Raw genomic sequence first — 17,470 nt, 5'->3', positions numbered from 1 at the left:
AATGCTGGACCAACTTTATATTGCCACTGAGCTTTGTTCAACGAGACACACAAACTGTTCGTATCTTAAGGTTAAATTAATGCCACACAACAATACGCGATGAGAATTTTCACCATTTAAAGCGCGGACACAACGGATAACCGTGAGTGTTTAAAATGATTAAATTAAATTAAAACACGAAAAGGGTTGAGTGCACATAAGGAAAATAGGTTTATCATAAATAGTGCTTTCCTAAAACATATAGTACAATAATAAACCTATTATTATTAACTAATCATTCAATTGCCATAATGTATCTGCACGGGAATGGTGATCTTTTCGTTCTCAATATAAACAACGACAAAAATGGACGGTTGCTGATTGCCTGTTGAACCGATCGGTTGAAGATGCTGGAGCGATACGTTAACCACCACCTCCTGCCCGGGTCGGATGTGGCCCTCGCACGGTGAAAGCCGGAACAGCTGTCGATAGTTGGAGTTTAGCTCAAAGTACTGGGCCGTGTAGAAGTTGCTCTTGATCACAAACTGTTTCGTTCGCTCGGTGGAAGGTCGAAACTCGAGAGCCGTTGGTCGCACGGACCAGGATTCGCCACTGTCACGCCTGTGCGTACCTACCAATCCTCCACTGGAACTGGCCGCCAATGGCGGACCCAATCCATGGGGATGCAATTGTCCGATGCTGCCCGGCACAGCTGGTAACATCATGTCGTCCGCCAACCTGGGCGAAGATCCCATTTCCGAACTGGCGTACATCGTCTTAAACAGTGTCGTATTACCATCGGCAATGGACAGGTCAAGCATCGTTTCGTCCAGTGCACGGTCCACCGTTAGTACCAGCTCGTACTCCCGGAAGGTAAGAAACAGTTCGTGGATGGTATCGAACACATGTTCGCAGAACATGTCCAACCCATCGAGCTCCTTCTCGTCGGAGAACGGTTTGCAGATCGATTCCAGTGCACTCATCTTCGGATCGATCAGATTGTTCTGTTTCACCAGGGCAATATTTTTACGAATACGGTGCCGCGTCGGTTCATCACCCCAGAGGATGTGCAGATTGGTAATCGACAGTACGTCGACTTGTTTTTGCAGGATTTTGGCAATCTCTTGCCGGCGCGGTTTGAACACGACCTTGACGTGGGCGTAACTGTTCGGTGGTATGATCGTGCGCTGCGGTTGAACGTAGACGGCCGTTGCTAGCAGCGCCTGATCAAGTCCCTTCTTATCGATGCCGATGCGCGCGAATGCCGGTAAGGTACCTTTGTTGTACAGCGAGAAGCTTTTCTCCAGCGGGCGGCCCAAATTGCGCACACTGCCCAGCTCCAGGAATGGACCGCTGGGACCCTTCTGTATGCCTTCGATCTTGATCGATGCTTCTCCACCGTACCCGTACAAGCTCACTACTCGCTGGATGTGCAGATCGTTTGGAGGATGAAACGAAAGCGCCCCGATCGCCGCCCCAATAACGGTGGGGCAAAAATCGATCGCAATGGTACGACATTCTTGACTCTGGAGCGTCAGCAGTCCACTCTGCTCGGTGCCGCACAACTGAAACCCAGGCCCAACAATGACCGCCTTCACTAGCAGCTTCCGGTTGGATGTGTTTTTAATTTGCATTGTCTTTTTCTCGCCTTTGCGCAATTTGGTGCTACCCCAGGACAGCTCACTGTGCGTTGCCTTCAGCGGAAGTGTTCCCTCGCTTCGGTTAATCCACTCCGTGCTACCGGAGCACTGGGAAGCCGAACGGGATGGTGCGCCAGGCACACGTAGACTATACTTGTCCGCTACTTCCTCGTACGGTTCCGATGGCAACGACGATCGGCCCGCTTCCGCTTTAGGTGATGAGTACGGTGAACGATTGGCTGCACGCGGTTCGGGCGAAAGGTGCGATTTTCGTGGATTGTTTCGTACCAAAGCGATCTCCGATGGGACCGGTTTACGGAGATGCGAAATTTTCGGTGTCACTTGGTACGAGATATTGGAGTCTTTAGCACGCACATGATGATCGAAAGAGGTAGCGCTAGCAGCTTTAAGTTCGGCCCGATTGGATGGTGACTTTGAGCGTGCCTGCATAAAGTTTGTCAGTATCGCTAGGTCTTCGCGCTTTTCTCCAACCATTTCGTGGCGCGTAGTTGAGTTTGAGCGACGCTTTCGATTCGGCTTAGCAATTGGACGATCGTCAAAGATGTTCTTCTGGCACGTCGGCGTGGCTTTGATGCGTGGAATCGATGGTAGATCCATATACTCTTCCGATAGCTTCGTTGCCGTCGACACTCGGAACGTATCGACCAGTGGTTTCCTTTTCGGTTCCTGCACCGGTGTGATCGGTGGTTCCGTTTCATCGTTGTGCCATGGCGCTTCTGATACTTTCGGACTGGATGTTTTGGAATGGGGCAAGACTGGCACGGTGGAGGACGAATCAAGCATCGATTCAGAGAAACTGAGCGTATCGCACTGTTGGTAGTTTGGTGCTGGACGGGAGTGTTGCTCACGGTCAATACCATGAAATGATGGTCTGGATTGTTTGGCTTTGGTAGCTTGCAACGCAGACAAATCACTGCTAGCTTTTGGCAGGGTGGACATTTTCCGCACTTCAGTAGCGGAACCAGCAACATGTTCGGATTTTGTACGCTGCACTTGTTTGAGTTTGTGAATGAAGTTGTGTGGCGAGTCCTCCAAGTCTATGGATGCTGCAAAGGGTAATGGTAAGAGTTATTTAATGCATTTAATGCTTTGCGATCCTTTTCGTTGCTTACTTATAGCTTTAGCTATGCAAGATAGACTCAACGAGTTTTCCTTGTTTTCCTTTTTGTACTGCTCCGCTTTTGATGCGCCAAACACCTTCAAGGGACTTCTAGGGCTTTCTGCAAGGAACAGTAAGTACAATAATTATGGGTAAAACTCGATACGCATTTATTATTGCCCCATACAGTACCAATCGTTGTGGTCATACCTATATCATTAGTAACATCTATCAATGGCAGAGCTCTACGTTGCGGTGGACTCTGATCGCCTACCATGCTATTCAGATCATCGGACATTTTGTTAAAGTAATGTCCGACTGAGCAAATGCTACCATCATTATTCACCGTGCTGTCGTCGTAACGGCGCGACATGTCGTCCGCTTGAGCTAGGTATCCGGAAAAGCAGGAAAAGTCGACATGATCTTTCAACTGTGGCTTGCGAATACCCTTCACAGGGCTTATCTGTCGTCGGTTAGCGTTCATTGCCGGAATGTCCGCATTTTCCTGCTCCCAGGCCATCTCGTCTTCGAGCAACCTAGATGCCATATGGTCTGCGGACCGAAAACTTGCCTCCTCCATTTGGCTCAACTCGTGTATTTTCTCCTTCATCCAGCTGCTTGCGAACGCGGGTTGTGACATTTCCCACGGATCTCGATTGTCGGACTGCTCGAGTTTCCCAGTCACGATTTCCGACCGTACTCCGGTCGGTAGGGATGAAAGTGAATCGCACGATAGCTTACTCATATCTGCCGTACGCGGCAGGCTTAGATTCGCTATCTGATCACCTTCGAAATCTGCATGTACACTAGCGGCCGTTTCGCGTAGCGATCGGCCCATGCATCTTATATTATCGGCGAAACTGGACGCCAGTATTTCTTCAATGCCTGCGGATAAGAACTTGCTGGGATTTGTTTTCCCGTTCGACTCCGACGGATGCTGGCTCAAGGTGGAGCGTGCCGTAATTTCTTTCGGCTCGAAAGTAAACTTCCTCGGCGTGGTAGCCATGTGAATGGTTTTCTCTTCCTCTAATTCCGTTATGTTAAGCGACTTTTGCTGCGGCGATGCTTCGTTGCTCGACGCGGATGCATACAGTGCAGCAGTTGTAGCTGAAGAAGTTGCTGCAGGAGAACATTGCTCACGTAAATGACGCACAGTTTGTGGGCTAATATCGTTAGCCTTTCGTATTGTCTGAGCGGCTAGTAATCGCTGGCGCTAAAAAGAAAGCATCAATCGATGATGTTTAAATAACGTGATTGCACAATTCGTATTTAAAAAAAAAAATGTATACCTTCAACGCGTCGGAAACAGTGGTTGCCCTGTCCATTTTTCAATTAACACAATGCTTTCACAGCAGCATCTAAGCTTAATTACAATCGTGTATCAGTTTGATACAATAAAATGTGATCGGAAACACTAGCACACAACTAAACACAACTGGAACACAAATAATGATGATGCCAGACAAACAAGCCTGACCGCATACGATGATGGCGACCGTTGTTGCTGGGTTCGTTTTCAAAGGAAACAGCTGTCATTTTTACGCGCTTCTCGAATTCAAAACGTCAAGCATGGCAGCAAGTCGGGCAGCATACAAACGACACCCTTCATTAACCGCATGGATGACAAATTGAAAAACATGATTTTCGTTGTATTTTCGGAAAGAATTCCTTTATTAATCAATTAAATTATGCTTATCTAGGCATATGCATATTTCCAAGTTTCGGCAGATAAAATCCCATTGCAAATAGCGCGTTCGTTCGGGAATAACAACAGAATGTGTGTTGGTGTTAGTGGATAGGAATGTAAACAACAAAAGGTATGTGCCAATTTGCGATGTTCAACATGGCGCTCCGTGGACCGGCCTGGTGTCTGTCAAGTGTGGTCACAGCTGAACGATTGACAGAAAAAGTTTCGAGCGTCGTGGGTTCGTGAATCTTTGTTGATAGCGATTTCCATTCTTATACAACACGATTCCGCTTTTCCCAACGGTTTGGTAGATTCTGAACAAACGGACCATTTGCGTGGTTTCAAAATTGTGGCACACTGTCGCCAGTAATTGTTCTCGTTCCGCTGAGTGAAAGGCACTGGTTGAGCCGGTGCCGAACAACGTGTCACACTGCGTGTAGAAGGAGTTCGGTGGATAACGTACGTGTCGCTTTATCCTGGTCGTGTGGTAATTGGTGGGGTGATCGGTGCCGTGTATTTTTCAGTTCGTCTCTAGGTGAAAGGATCGTGCCTAACGTTGGATTGGTAAAATTAGACACCTTACAGTGCTGAACCCGTTTGTAGGCATACCTCACCATGGGAAAGGCTAAGAAGGGCAAGAAGGAAGCAGCCGGTGCTGGTGTTGAGGAAAAGTAAGTAACATGTAAGAAAACTGGTTAGACGCAGTGATCGTTATGTACAGGTAGTAGCACATTTTTCCAAATACATTGCCACTTACCCTGTCTGTTCGATTCTATTTTAGTGTCAGCGATAACGATGCTGTCCCCCAGACGGACATTACGGAAGTGGAGGTGGAAAATAGGAAGAACGATAAAAAATCCAAAAAGGATAAGAGAGCCAAGAAACAGGCTGTGGATAGCGATGACGGTGGTGAGGAAGATGAGGTAGCCGCGGTAACGGAGTCGGTTAAAAAGATGGCTGTAACGAAGAAGAAGGATAAGCCTTCGGCTGAAGCGGAACCATCGGCCGGTAACGGTTCGGATGATGAAAAATACGGTGAAAAAGGCAGCAAGGGCAAGGAGGCAAAGAAGAAAAAGGCTGGCAAATCTGGACCGGTCGGATTTTCGCTGTTGATGATGGATGACGATGACGACGAGGAGCAGGAGAATGAAGATGAAGATCGCGAAGAAATGACACGTAAAAGCTCGATGGAAGAGGAAGCTGCTCCAATCGAAAGTGGCAAAGGAAAAAAGGCAAGTGGTGTACAGAGCAAGAAGGAAACTGCCCCAAAAATGGAGGAAGAAGATGGCGCTACGAAGGGTGGCAAAAAGAGCAAGAAGAAGAAAAAGAAGGACGAGGATGATGATGATGAGATCGATCGTATGCTTGCGGAGTTGGGATTGGAATACTCTGGTCAAAAACCGCCACCTACTGCGGATGATGCTGCCACTACGCAAGATGCTCAAGCTCAGGCAGAGAAACCCAACAAGAAGAAGGATAAAAAGAAGAAGAAGGATGAAGCGAGTGCGGTCGACGATCAGCCGGAAGTTGATGAGCCGGAAGTGAAGAGCGCGCCTGAGAAGAAAAAGGGCAAGCAAAACGTCCCCACAAAGGAGGAACCCGTTGCGACGGAACCGGCTACGGAAGAGCAGAAGAAAACAGGTAAAAAGAAGGGCAAAAAGAATGAATCTTCCTCGACGGCACCGGTCGTGGAAGGGAGCACAGGAGCCTCAAAAAAGAGCGACCCACCCGGTAAGGGAGACACGGCAAAGAAGACCGAAGCTGACGCCCAGGGTGGGGAAGCTCCTGGTGAAGCGAAAAAGAAAAAACCCAACAAGGCCGCACTGGCTATCATGCAGGAACGATTGAAACATATTCGCGAAGAGGAGGAGCGTATGCGCAAGGAGGAAGAAGAGAAACAAAAGCTGGAAGATCAAGCCGAAGAGTTCCGGTTGGAGCAGTTACGCCTGGAACAGGAAAAGAAGGAAAAGAAGAAGCAAAAGGAAAAAGAACGCAAGGAGCGGTTGAAGGCGGAGGGCAAGTTGCTAACGGCGAAACAGAAACAGAACCGAGCACGTGCCCAGGCAATGTTGGAAGCGCTGAAAGCGCAGGGTCTCGCCATTCCGGAGGCAACCGGTGAACGTCGGCCAAAGCCCGGTGCTCGCATTCGTCCGAAGAAAAATCAAGGCGCCAACAAAGAGGAGACAGAATCGAAAGAATCCACGCCGACAGCGGAGGAACTGAAAGCGCAAGAAGAACCGAAGGCAAAGGAGAAGGAAGTGAAGGAATCCTGGGATGTGTCGGACAGTGAAGAGGAGGTAGAGGAGAAGAAAACTGGCGCGGAGTTGTCCCAACAGCAATCGGTTGAATCAAAAGACAGTCGTGGATCGGACGACGAAGGTGATGAAGATGAGGACGAAGAAAACGATGGGTCCGATGATGACGGCGAGGAGGACGAAGGTTCCGATGATGACGATGACGACGATGATTCTGGCTCGGAAGGGGAAGATCGTCGGCCAGAGGCGGAAAAAATGCGCCAGAGAGCGCTGGATCGAATTGCGAAACGTACGCAAGAGGCCGAAAAGAAAAGGACGCTCGATCACTTACGAGCCGCCGTCGTGTGTGTGCTGGGACACGTCGATACGGGAAAAACGAAAATTCTGGACAAACTGCGGCGTACGAACGTACAGGACGGAGAGGCAGGCGGTATTACGCAACAAATCGGAGCCACCAACGTGCCGTCGGACAACATAAAGGAACAGACGAAGTTTGTGAAAGGCTTCCAAGAGCTACAATTCAAGTTGCCCGGTTTGCTGATCATCGATACACCCGGGCACGAGTCGTTCAGTAACCTGCGATCTCGCGGATCATCGTTGTGCGATATCGCCATTTTGGTGGTGGATATTATGCACGGACTGGAACCGCAAACGATCGAGTCAATTAATTTGCTCAAATCCAAGCGCACCCCGTTTGTGGTTGCGTTGAACAAGATCGATCGGCTGTACGACTGGAGCACGATGCCACGGAAGGATGTGCGCGATATTTTGAAGGGCCAGGCCTCCAACACGCAGCTGGAGTTCAATCAGCGCACGAAGGAAATCATCGTGCAGTTCGCGGAACAGGGTCTAAATGCGGCCCTGTTTTACGAAAATCCCGATCCGAAAACTTACGTTTCGCTCGTACCGACGAGCGCCATCACCGGTGAGGGTATGGGCAATCTGCTGTTCCTGATAGTGCAGTTCTGTCAGAAGCAGCTTGCCAAACGACTGATGTACAGCGAGGACCTGCAAGCAACCGTGCTGGAGGTGAAAGCCATTCCCGGTCTCGGCACGACAATCGATGCTATTTTGATCAACGGAAAACTGCGCGAGGGCGACACGATGATCTTGGCCGGTACGGAAGGGCCGATCACGACCCAGATCAAAGCATTGCTGATGCCACAACCGATGAAGGAGCTGCGCGTGAAGAACGCGTACGTGGAGCACAAAGAAATTATGGCGGCACAAGGTGTAAAGATAGCGGCAAAGGAGCTGGAGAAAGCTATTGCAGGATTAAATCTGCAAATAGCCCAAAAACCCGACGAGGTGGAGATATTTAGGTATGTAAGATAAGCTACTGTGTGAAAAGTGTATTTCTGACAATGGCAACCGTTTCTTTTCTTTTTAGGGATATAGTGGCTCGTGACTTAAAATCCGCTCTAAACAGCATTAGACTTAGCGATCGGGGTGTTTATGTGCAAGCCTCTACCCTTGGATCTCTGGAAGCACTGTTGGAGTTCTTGAGAACGTCGAAAATTCCGGTAAGTGATGAATTAGTACAAATGAGACGTCAGAATCATATTTGCGTTCCCAGTCTCTATCTCACATTGATGCACTGATCACATACATTTAGGCGCATTTGTGTTCGGTCTGTTGGGATAGCTAAAAGGGGAGAACATTCAAGACGATTTTGGCTATTTTACATACGACCAGCATTTCTATAGTGAAAAGAATCATTTCTATTATCTATCATGAAGATACTTCAATATGACTGTTTTTGGACTCTTGTTTAGTACACAATATTTTTTCCGTTGAATTTGAACTGAAGCCGTTGTGTAAACAATAATTATAATTTTAATAACAAGAATATCGATTATAGAAGTAAAATCGGGGCGGCCCGGTGGTATTGGCGACGGTCTTCACATGACAAGACCAGTCCAAAATTCCATCCGGACCAATTCTCCTTACGCAGGATTGACTATCCAGCTTCGGTTGAATAAAGTAAAAGAAAATTAGAAATAGCAGGCCTAAACCTCTTAAGGTTGTTGTGTCGAAGTAGAATAAGATTTCTAACTTGTTTTCTTCCATCCATTTCATGGAAGGAATTTGCAAACTATTTACCTATGATGTCACGTATTCCTTATTCATTTGCTGGTAAAAAAATTACTAGAGTACCTTTCTAATTTATCTACAACTATGCAATATTACATCTAATTCATCCAAGACAGCATGTTAAATTCAACTTGATTAGTTTCTTCGTTGTTTTGGTAGAATCAACGGCTAAATAATTCTAGCAAATTCCCGCTGAAGAAGTCTGCTCATTTGGATTTGTGAAGGTTCCTACCATTTTTTGTTGTTGTTTTTGTTATTCACGCTTTAAACCACCCCGAACCGCGAACATTTCTGTCACGATCTGAATGAAACTGCTAGCAGAAGGCGTATTATACTCGTCTATTCGGTGCGTCTGTTTGGCCGGTGCGGTTAGGTGGTTTAGATAGCTGTGTTGTGTATCCAGTGTTGGCGTAATTGTTGACCCACGCGATGCTCGCGTGCCATGGAAGACGATGAAGGACAGCTTCTCTAATCCGATAGTCGAACCCGCTCGAAGCTTGTTTCTCCATTCGCTGTGTCACATTCCTATCCAGGTGGGCGAACCCGTATTGGCTAGCGTTGCCCCTGCACGGCGGCGGAGCCTTTGCAAATCACATGAAGACATGAAGCAGCGGTGGGATACACGGTTGAACAAAAACGCGAGCGAAATATTTCTACAGTCGCCATCACTGTTTCATGCGCTTGGATTATGGGAAGTAATAAAACATTGCAATGCGCCTAGGGCTGATAGTGGCAGCAGGTTTAATGTACATGGAAATCTTGAGCTCACAGCTCAAATTTTGGTCGATGAAACTGATAAAACACTTTAAAGTTGTTGTTTGTTGGATAGCAGTGATAGCAAACATATCGGTTGGTGATACGTACACCAATTCTTAAACGAGAGTCAGGTATCTGTCTCCACCTGTTAACCTCCGCTGGTTATGATGCCGACCGTTACGTAGGAATCCCGGATGGCTGACATATGGTGGTCAATGAAATGCATACGTTGTGTGACCGGTCTGGTTACATAATCGCAGTGTGATAGGGTAGAAAATGGAGTTGCATTAAGTGAGCCGGCAAAGAACGAGTAGTAATATTAGAAAATTACTTTACCTACTAGTACGTAAAATCTGTTCGGTAATATGTTTTCATTCCTATTTCGTGTTTGATCTTTAGCGTATTCAATTAACTAGTATCACGTACAACGTCTTGACCACCTGTTGGTAGTACCTAGTACCCTAGCACTTATCTCCTGCTGGCGGTGAGCATACATGCACGCGTTCACGTGTTGACCACATATCATGCCCGGCTATCGAACGATCGATGCAAGGTGTTGCGGTCCGGTGACCAGATGGTGTTGATTTCCGTCGCCGCTGTTGCGCCAGCACGAAGAACACTGAAAGTAACGTTCGCTCGCCCCAAAACGGGGAAATCACCTGTCACCCACTCGGGTTCCACGCGTTCGAGTTCGTGAGCGTAACTCGAGACGTATCAATCACAACCCAGGCACAATCGCCTAATGCCGGTACGTTCTGTGGTTGCTCATTCGGGTAGTTATGGCGGGATCGGCCATAACTCGGTTTGCTGCACCAGCGAAACCAGCCTGGAACGACGCGCACACACGTGGGAGTGTGAAGGTGTAGCCCCGGTACGATCGGTGTGCTTCCACCTCCGTATCGACTCAGCCGGTGACATTCACAGTAAAGTCAATTGTATTAGCGTTATAGCGAACACAAGCGGTTCCAGCTGGAGCGACCGTGCGGACTAATGGGTCTTTCGCATGGGCGGCACGGGTGACAGATCACGATGCACACCTTTCGCAGTGTTCCAGCTGTCCCCGGCAAATGCTGTCGGATAGGAAATCGCGAAGGTGGCCATCCTCGTTTGTTGTCATTTACAGTAGATTACTCAAAACCCCGGGGTGCGTGGGAGCTTGACGGTGAGCCGGTTAAACCGGGAGGGTTGTATGAGCTATGACGCTATGCATTCGCTGAAAGTGCCGGACGGCTTGTTTTGATTGGTTGTCTGCTTGAAGAATACACCGCATTGAACTAAATATTGCACTTCACGTGTTGCCTATAGTGGAAAATGGAGATTAGTCTTGAGATCTCAGACCTCATGACCTCCTTATGAGTTAATAAGTTATCTTATTGACTTGCAACTGCAAAAAGTAGTTTAAATGGACATTTTTGTACAAATATAAAGTTGTCTTTATACCATTTCTCACATATGTAATACCACCAGTTACTTAAGTATTGTAACTGTTATACCTCCAGTTGCCAGTTGCGTGTAACCGTGTAATGCGTTACGTAACGATGGCTGCAGTCTGATTTCGGGGCTGCTATTATTACAGCTTTTTCGTTGCGATTTTGCGTCCAAAAGTCCAGTTTTGTTCCGCAGAAACGTGGCTCTGGGGAAAGAAGGCGATGGTGCTGTCGGCATGCTATAACTGGGTTGCATGATCAGCCTGGGCCGCTGTTAGTCGCCACAGTCTCTCGGCAGCGTCCGTGGGATGCTATTGGAAGAAATATGAATGAAAGTAATTGGATACAGCCACGCACACACACACACACACGCGAACCATGACAGCCGTGCCTTGTTTTTTTTTTCCTCCCTCTTTTGGAACAGACCCTCGTATCGTACGGTTTGACGAGCTCTCAACATGGCAAAAGACCGTGGGGTGGCAGCGCTGGGGTGCTATTGACACTGCAAGCGAGCTTGTGAATGGATCGATGGCTATGGCGTCTCTCTCTCTCTCTGTGTGCGATGCTATCCTAATGAATGAGTGAGGGGAAATAGATAGGGCGCATACCACCACACCCGGTATGGTATGGTGCTCCGATTCATGAATGAAATTGTCTCGCGAACATTTGTGGATAGAGGGGGTTGGGTAGGAAGGGAAGCAACCCAAGAGTGAGGGGAAGAATTGGTTTCCACCGCCCGACGGCCGTGCAGACTTCGCAGCTAAAAGCTTCTATATTCACCCACCCACACCCACCCGGCATTCGAGCATTTCAGCTCACCCACACAAATACACCCCCGCGGTCGCTGTCGCTGTCGCCCATCTTTGCGTTGTTTTATTATTATTTTGTGTGCATTGTTTTGTTACGTCGCCGGGGAAATTGTGGATACAGTTCCACGAAGATTCACTTACGCAGGATTGAAACCCGGGCGGCATTGTGCTAGCCCGTTGGCTGTTTAACGTTCTTTAGTGTGGCTTCATACAATAATAGCAATGTGTGCTTTATCTACCAAGCAGCATTTAGCATCCAAGCTAACGCTAACGATTTTTATTTTTGTAGCAAAACTGCTGCTAATAATGTTTTACTTTCCACTGATTTCGAAAGATTTCTTACTACATTCGTTCTAATGGTACGATCTATTCACCTTGACTTGTTCACTACGTAATCGGATATTCTATCTATAGCTTGGTGAGTGTGGTGTAGGAGTAGAATCCAGATTGAGTTTGCTCTCATAACCGGTACCGCACGTATTTAGTAACGCGAAGGGGTAACCATTAAGCCCCGAAACGTTGCGTCATCTTTTGGTAGTTCTTTTTTTATTGCTGAACAAAACATGTCGCCTAAGAAAAATGGAGATTTGAAACTTTAAATAAGTTAAAAGGTTTAGCTTTGTTATAGAATCATTATTTATTTATTTTTAGTGTATGGTTTTGTATCTCAAGTTTTGAGACTTTTTTTACTTATAGAGGGCTTGGTTTTACTAGTATCAGATAATAATTTAAAGTGCGTTTAGTCCCAGAAACACTTCTATGGGGTAATTTCGGTATTTTATGTGGTGTTTTGTAGTGTCCAAAGTGCGGAAATTTGACTAAAAAAAAGGCAGCAAAGAGGCATTAAATAAAATTAAAATGAAAAAAATATTTCATTTCACTTATTATAAATTGGTTCACTATGCGATAAAATGATAATAAACAATAAACTTAACAATAGATTTTTGAATGAAATTCGAAGAAAATCAAGCATTTTTGTATGACAAAATTGAACGTTTGTTCTTCAAATATCTCGAGTTGTGCAGATGGACAAATGAAAATAAGGACCCCCTATTTTGGGTCATTTCTAGAAGGATTACAAAGTTTCATGTCGATTGGATTAAGATTTCGTACCACCCGGGATGTAATGGATTAATGATATGTTATCCGTCATTTATTGAACATTGAATTAAAATCATATCGGATTAATTTTTTGAATAATTCTTTTGAATATTATATCCATGTATACAGTTTTTTTGTTGAAGTTAAATATGTACAGCTAGAAGATTTATCTCCACTCTCCGGATTGTGTTGAAAATGCATTTTATTCTGCACTAAACTTGCAAATCGCAGAATCGATTTCACTATGAAAAAACTTCCAATTGGTGAAAAGTACTGCTACATATAAACATTGTAATGAAATTTGATTAATTATTCAAGAAAAAGCTACAACTTTTACCAATTGAGCTTTAAAATACCTGTAAACATACAATCGCAGGGTTTACAATCGCTGGCTGACGGCTTAATTGAGTAAATTCTTAGTTTTTATAGCACTTTTCCCACGAGAAGTTTCTTTCTGTCTTGCTGAATGAAAAGTTGAATGAAATTTCAAATATTTCTTCTAAATACCAAACCAAAATCTTGCAATTTTTTTGTTATTTTAGGTAAGCAAGCAAAACGTTCAACAGTGTTCAATTTCTAAACCTTTGCGATGATTTGATCGATGGGTTTGTTTTTGCGTACTGTGATAAATTTCATGTAAGTGTTTATCCCCACTCTAGCAATGCCGAGCGTACGGAAGCTCCACGAGCCTGGGAAACAGTGTGCGCACCGTGTTGCGTGTCTGCGCAGTGTAGCGTAACCCATGTCTTGGAACCTCTTCGCCCAGACGGCAACGCCACACACCACCGTGCCCGTGTGCAGCTTCAGCCTTCCTTTGCGTGCACTGCGTCGTACGGTTTTGCTTCGCAGCGCAGCCAGTTATGAATGAGCTCGCCCAGCACCGGTCCGAATGAATGGATGAAGCGGGTCGACTAACTGATGAATGGGACGGTTGTCCAGTTGTGCATGCACGAGTGAGCGTGCGTGTGTGAGCGAAGGAAAGAAAAGGAAATCGCTCTTGTCTTAATGACGATAACTTACTAGTTTTTTGCTGCTGTTGTTGCGTTGCCTTCCTTCTTCCCGGTGTAATCACTACCCACCGACCGCACCGCACCACCCGGCAACATTGCCCATAGGTATTGAATGGTGTCCGGCGGCAGTCGAAACCGAAACATCGCTCATTCATAGGAGCGCATGCAGGGAAATTATGAACGAGAGAAAAAAAAAACAAATCATAGCAATCTACAGAAAAGAAGTGCCAAGAAAAACTGCAATCACAACCCCTGCATCGTGTCGGCCGGTGGTAAGTTTGCGTAACAAGAAAGTAACCCGGGGTGGCCACTGCAGAATGTCGTGTGCGGTTGACTATGAGATAAAGGTAAAAATGAGAAGAAAACATATCTTCCATTAAGATTCAAGCGATTTCGATCATTTTACGCTTATGCGTTTTGTTGTTTTGTTTTCTGTGTGTGCATCTCTTTGACTTTTTGTGTGCCGGGATTGGGCTTGAATTTAAAGCATTTTCCGGCTTTTCGACGCACACAGTTGCTTTGTTCGGGCCTTGTTTGATTACTATTTCCCGCAAAGACCGCGACCGGGCAAAAGGGTTTTATTTATTCATTTAAAGGTTTCGTTTGGTTGGGTGCGTTGCGAAGACTTCTTCCGCCCTCACATGCTCACAGTCGATGGGAATGAGGGACATGATGAGGGCCGAAGGGAGGAGGAAGAAACAAGACCCCAACGTTACCGGTTCGAGAGGCACTCTGGTGTGTGAAGAAGGAGAAGCGTTTTTGAGTGAACCGTTTCAGTAGGATTGCGACGATCGTGATCTCTCCCCGCCGCCATGGGCACGTTCTAGCGTGTATCCGGTTTTTTTTTTCGCTGTTTGTGCCAGTGTTACGAGAGAGGACCTGCAGGAATAAATTTATAGATCTCCATTTGCGTAACATGGTGAATGGGGTTGGGGTGACACATACCGCTTTCTGACTGTTGAGCGTTCTTTCGGGCTGTGTTTACAGTAGTTTACACTCAAATTAAATGATGGAAATACTGCTTGAGATCCGGAAAGAGCTGTTGTTGTGTGGGAAATATTGAAGATGTGTGGTAGGAAATCAAATAAATTAACTGTCGAGAAATTGTGCCAAAGTCGGAGCAACATATCTCAAGACTGTATTATATCAAACCCTAGTCATCAAGATACAAGTTACTCAAAGAAGACGTAGCATCAAAATATCAGACAAATAAGCAGGAGAATGGTTGATAATGCCTTTTAATTCGGTACAAATACATTTTGATAGATGTTGATAGATGTTTGTCGGTCGAAAAGTTGACTGAAAAGCGCTGACAATTCTGACTCTTTTTCTTTAATCGTCAACAACAACCTCAAGTGGTTCTAAGCTTGCCATCTCCGGCAGAACTTTGGGACTTTATTTACCCGCAGTCAGAAAGTCAATCCTGTGCGTCCGGAAGATTGGTCCGAGAGGAGATTTTGAACCGGTCCTTTCGTGTGAAGACCGGTGCCGCCACTAAGACACTACCCGGCCGCTTCCAACTGTGACTCTATAAGTGTCAAATATAAACGATGTAGGTAGCACCTGATGGTGTACTCAACACATGCAGATGCTTCGACTGATAGACTGATCTTCACGGTCTGCGAACTCATGGATCTACATACCCGAAAATAAACTTTAATAGATTAATAGATTTAACAGATTAATTCCGTCCAAATGGGCCGTTCTAGAATTATTTTGATCGTGATTGATTGAGCAGAACTGTTAATTATAGTAATTCGATGTGGGCTTATAGGTTTAGGAACTAGTGATGTGCTTAACGATTCAGAATGAATTAATGATTTGAAGCTTCTCGGGTGTCCTCGTCCGATTCTGTTGCGAGATATTTGATTCAGAGTTAAATCTTTCAAAACAATTAAGATTTAACTCTTCACGGCGATCTTTATAACTCGTGATTTAAATTGTGAGTCGAAATTGTGAGACCTGAAATCAGCTGGATGATGCACATTTGAAATACAATCCATAGCCAGTTCCAAACGGGGCCGGTTAAAATGGTGTTGCTTTTTTAAAAATCTTGCCAATGCCGTCACATAAGACAACGCACGATCGTACACAGAGGCGGTATGTCCTACTGGCCATCGCATCGTCCCACGGTAGTTGTTGTGACCGTAAAACGATCGCCCAGCCTTTAAACCGGCAAGTGGATTCCATTGCGCCGTTTGACCATAATAAATGAACTCATTCTTCAAACCAACACTGCTTGGGCAATGCTGACGAGAGTCGCCTTGTGTGGACTTTTTCCACACGCAGCTGTATTGACGGCGGTTGTTGTCGCAAACCGGTGATCGTTTGCAGTCGTAGCTGTCCAAACTTGGTGCGCAACAATTTGTGCTACAGTGGAGAAGCGCAAGCAAGGTGAAAAGTGAGTGGTTGTATTATAGATTTGTTCAGTAAATATTCGAAATATCTGTTAAAAACATTCTCGAACAATTTATTATGAATAATGTTTGTCCCTTTTGGCACTGCCATCGTTGTGGCATTTATCGTGGCAACAATATTAAAGAAATATACTTTGTTCTTAGCTCGCCAGAAACAGCAAGTCATCTAAACATCGTCCCGGTTGTAATCTCCGACCGTAAAGAACGGAAAGATGAACGTGCCTAAGGAAATAATGCATACATTATGCACACGTATAAATAAAATACTGAAACCGAGCGGAAGTTGCTAATAGAACGCGACTGCGTGGCGGATATGAATAAATATGAAGGAAGTGTTGAATTTATCCTCCGCACATTAGATTATGGAGAACTCGTCACACATTGGCTTTACTTTCGATAACGGTGGCTGCCAATGCCGATGCTTTCCGTGGTGGGTCTGGCCGTACGTGAATGTCATAAAAAAGACGATTACATTACATCGGGTTGAACTGTGACTGTGTAAAGCGAAACAGTTACGTACATACTTAAATTAAAATATGTTTCTATTATGTTTTAGGTGTATTTTGTATTAATTATGGTACTGTGTGTGTTATGATGGGACAAAACATACCATTAAAACACGGATAAGCCTCTTTTTTAACATGTTAGTTAGGATTGTTACAGCCGAACACGTTGACGTTTAGACGTTTTACTAGATTATAGCATATTTCAATGTGCCATATTTTTTATGGAAGAATTTACTATTCTTTTATAGCTCAAAAAAGTCATTTATAAGCTAGATTTATACTATACGTGAGAAATATGCGTTACTAAAGAATAACGCGTTTATTCGTGTATCTCCGCGTATGTTGAATCTGGGGGCTATATCGTGTATGTTTGAAAGTTGTAAAATCAATTCCACTTATTTCTTTTGTAAAATCCAATAAAATAACTAGAACTTTGATTTTCTGCTGCTTTTTTGATGTTCTTTTTTTATTTTTTTAATCATATGCAATACGGTGTATTATTTTTTATAGCGTTTTTAATTATAAGTTTTTTTATAGCATTTACAACAATGGTTTACAATTTGCAGATTATTTTTATAATATTTGTAGCATTCCATTTGACTCGACATTTTGAGTCAAATCTTGAACAAAAATGTTTGAATAAAGTTTATTACATTAAGTTGCACTACG

General features: G+C 45.1%; 2 protein-coding genes across 2 annotated transcripts in view; one reads left to right on the top strand and one right to left on the bottom strand.

Annotated features, from left to right (window-relative positions):
• Window positions 1–278: 278 nt before the first annotated feature.
• On the bottom strand, window positions 279–4,064 carry LOC128713930 (uncharacterized). The gene is made up of 4 exons (XM_053808802.1): window positions 4,029–4,064; window positions 2,950–3,952; window positions 2,753–2,860; window positions 279–2,686 (listed from the first exon to the last, which is right to left on the bottom strand). Exons 1-4 carry the CDS (start codon window positions 4,062–4,064, stop codon window positions 279–281), a joined length of 3,555 nt encoding a protein of 1,184 aa, XP_053664777.1.
• A 977-nt stretch (window positions 4,065–5,041) lies between these two features.
• LOC128715854 (eukaryotic translation initiation factor 5B) overlaps window positions 5,042–17,470 on the top strand; it is a 32,904-nt gene continuing 20,475 nt past the window's right edge. Inside the window, exons 1-3 of the mRNA XM_053810772.1 lie at window positions 5,042–5,097; window positions 5,208–8,003; window positions 8,072–8,204. Of these exons, the coding sequence (XP_053666747.1) occupies window positions 5,042–5,097; window positions 5,208–8,003; window positions 8,072–8,204 (2,985 nt within the window). The remainder of the gene's footprint in view (window positions 5,098–5,207; window positions 8,004–8,071; window positions 8,205–17,470) is intronic.

This window comes from Anopheles marshallii, chromosome 3 (genome assembly GCF_943734725.1).
Source record: "Anopheles marshallii chromosome 3, idAnoMarsDA_429_01, whole genome shotgun sequence".
NCBI classification, from domain to species: domain Eukaryota; kingdom Metazoa; phylum Arthropoda; class Insecta; order Diptera; family Culicidae; genus Anopheles; species Anopheles marshallii.
Note: the sequence above shows the minus strand (reverse complement) of the source record. Positions and strands in the feature narration are given on the sequence as shown.

What these genes read in the sequence shown, in the direction of transcription:
- LOC128713930 (XM_053808802.1), bottom strand. Translation starts at nt 4,064, where the DNA reads ATGGACAGGGCAACCACTGTTTCCGACGCGTTGAAG. An exon ending in CTGTTTCCGACGCGTTGAAG is followed by an intron (nt 3,953 to 4,028) that starts GTATACATTTTT and finishes CTTTCTTTTTAG; the next exon opens with CGCCAGCGATTACTAGCCGC. An exon ending in TTGCATAGCTAAAGCTATAA is followed by an intron (nt 2,687 to 2,752) that starts GTAAGCAACGAA and finishes TACCCTTTGCAG; the next exon opens with CATCCATAGACTTGGAGGAC.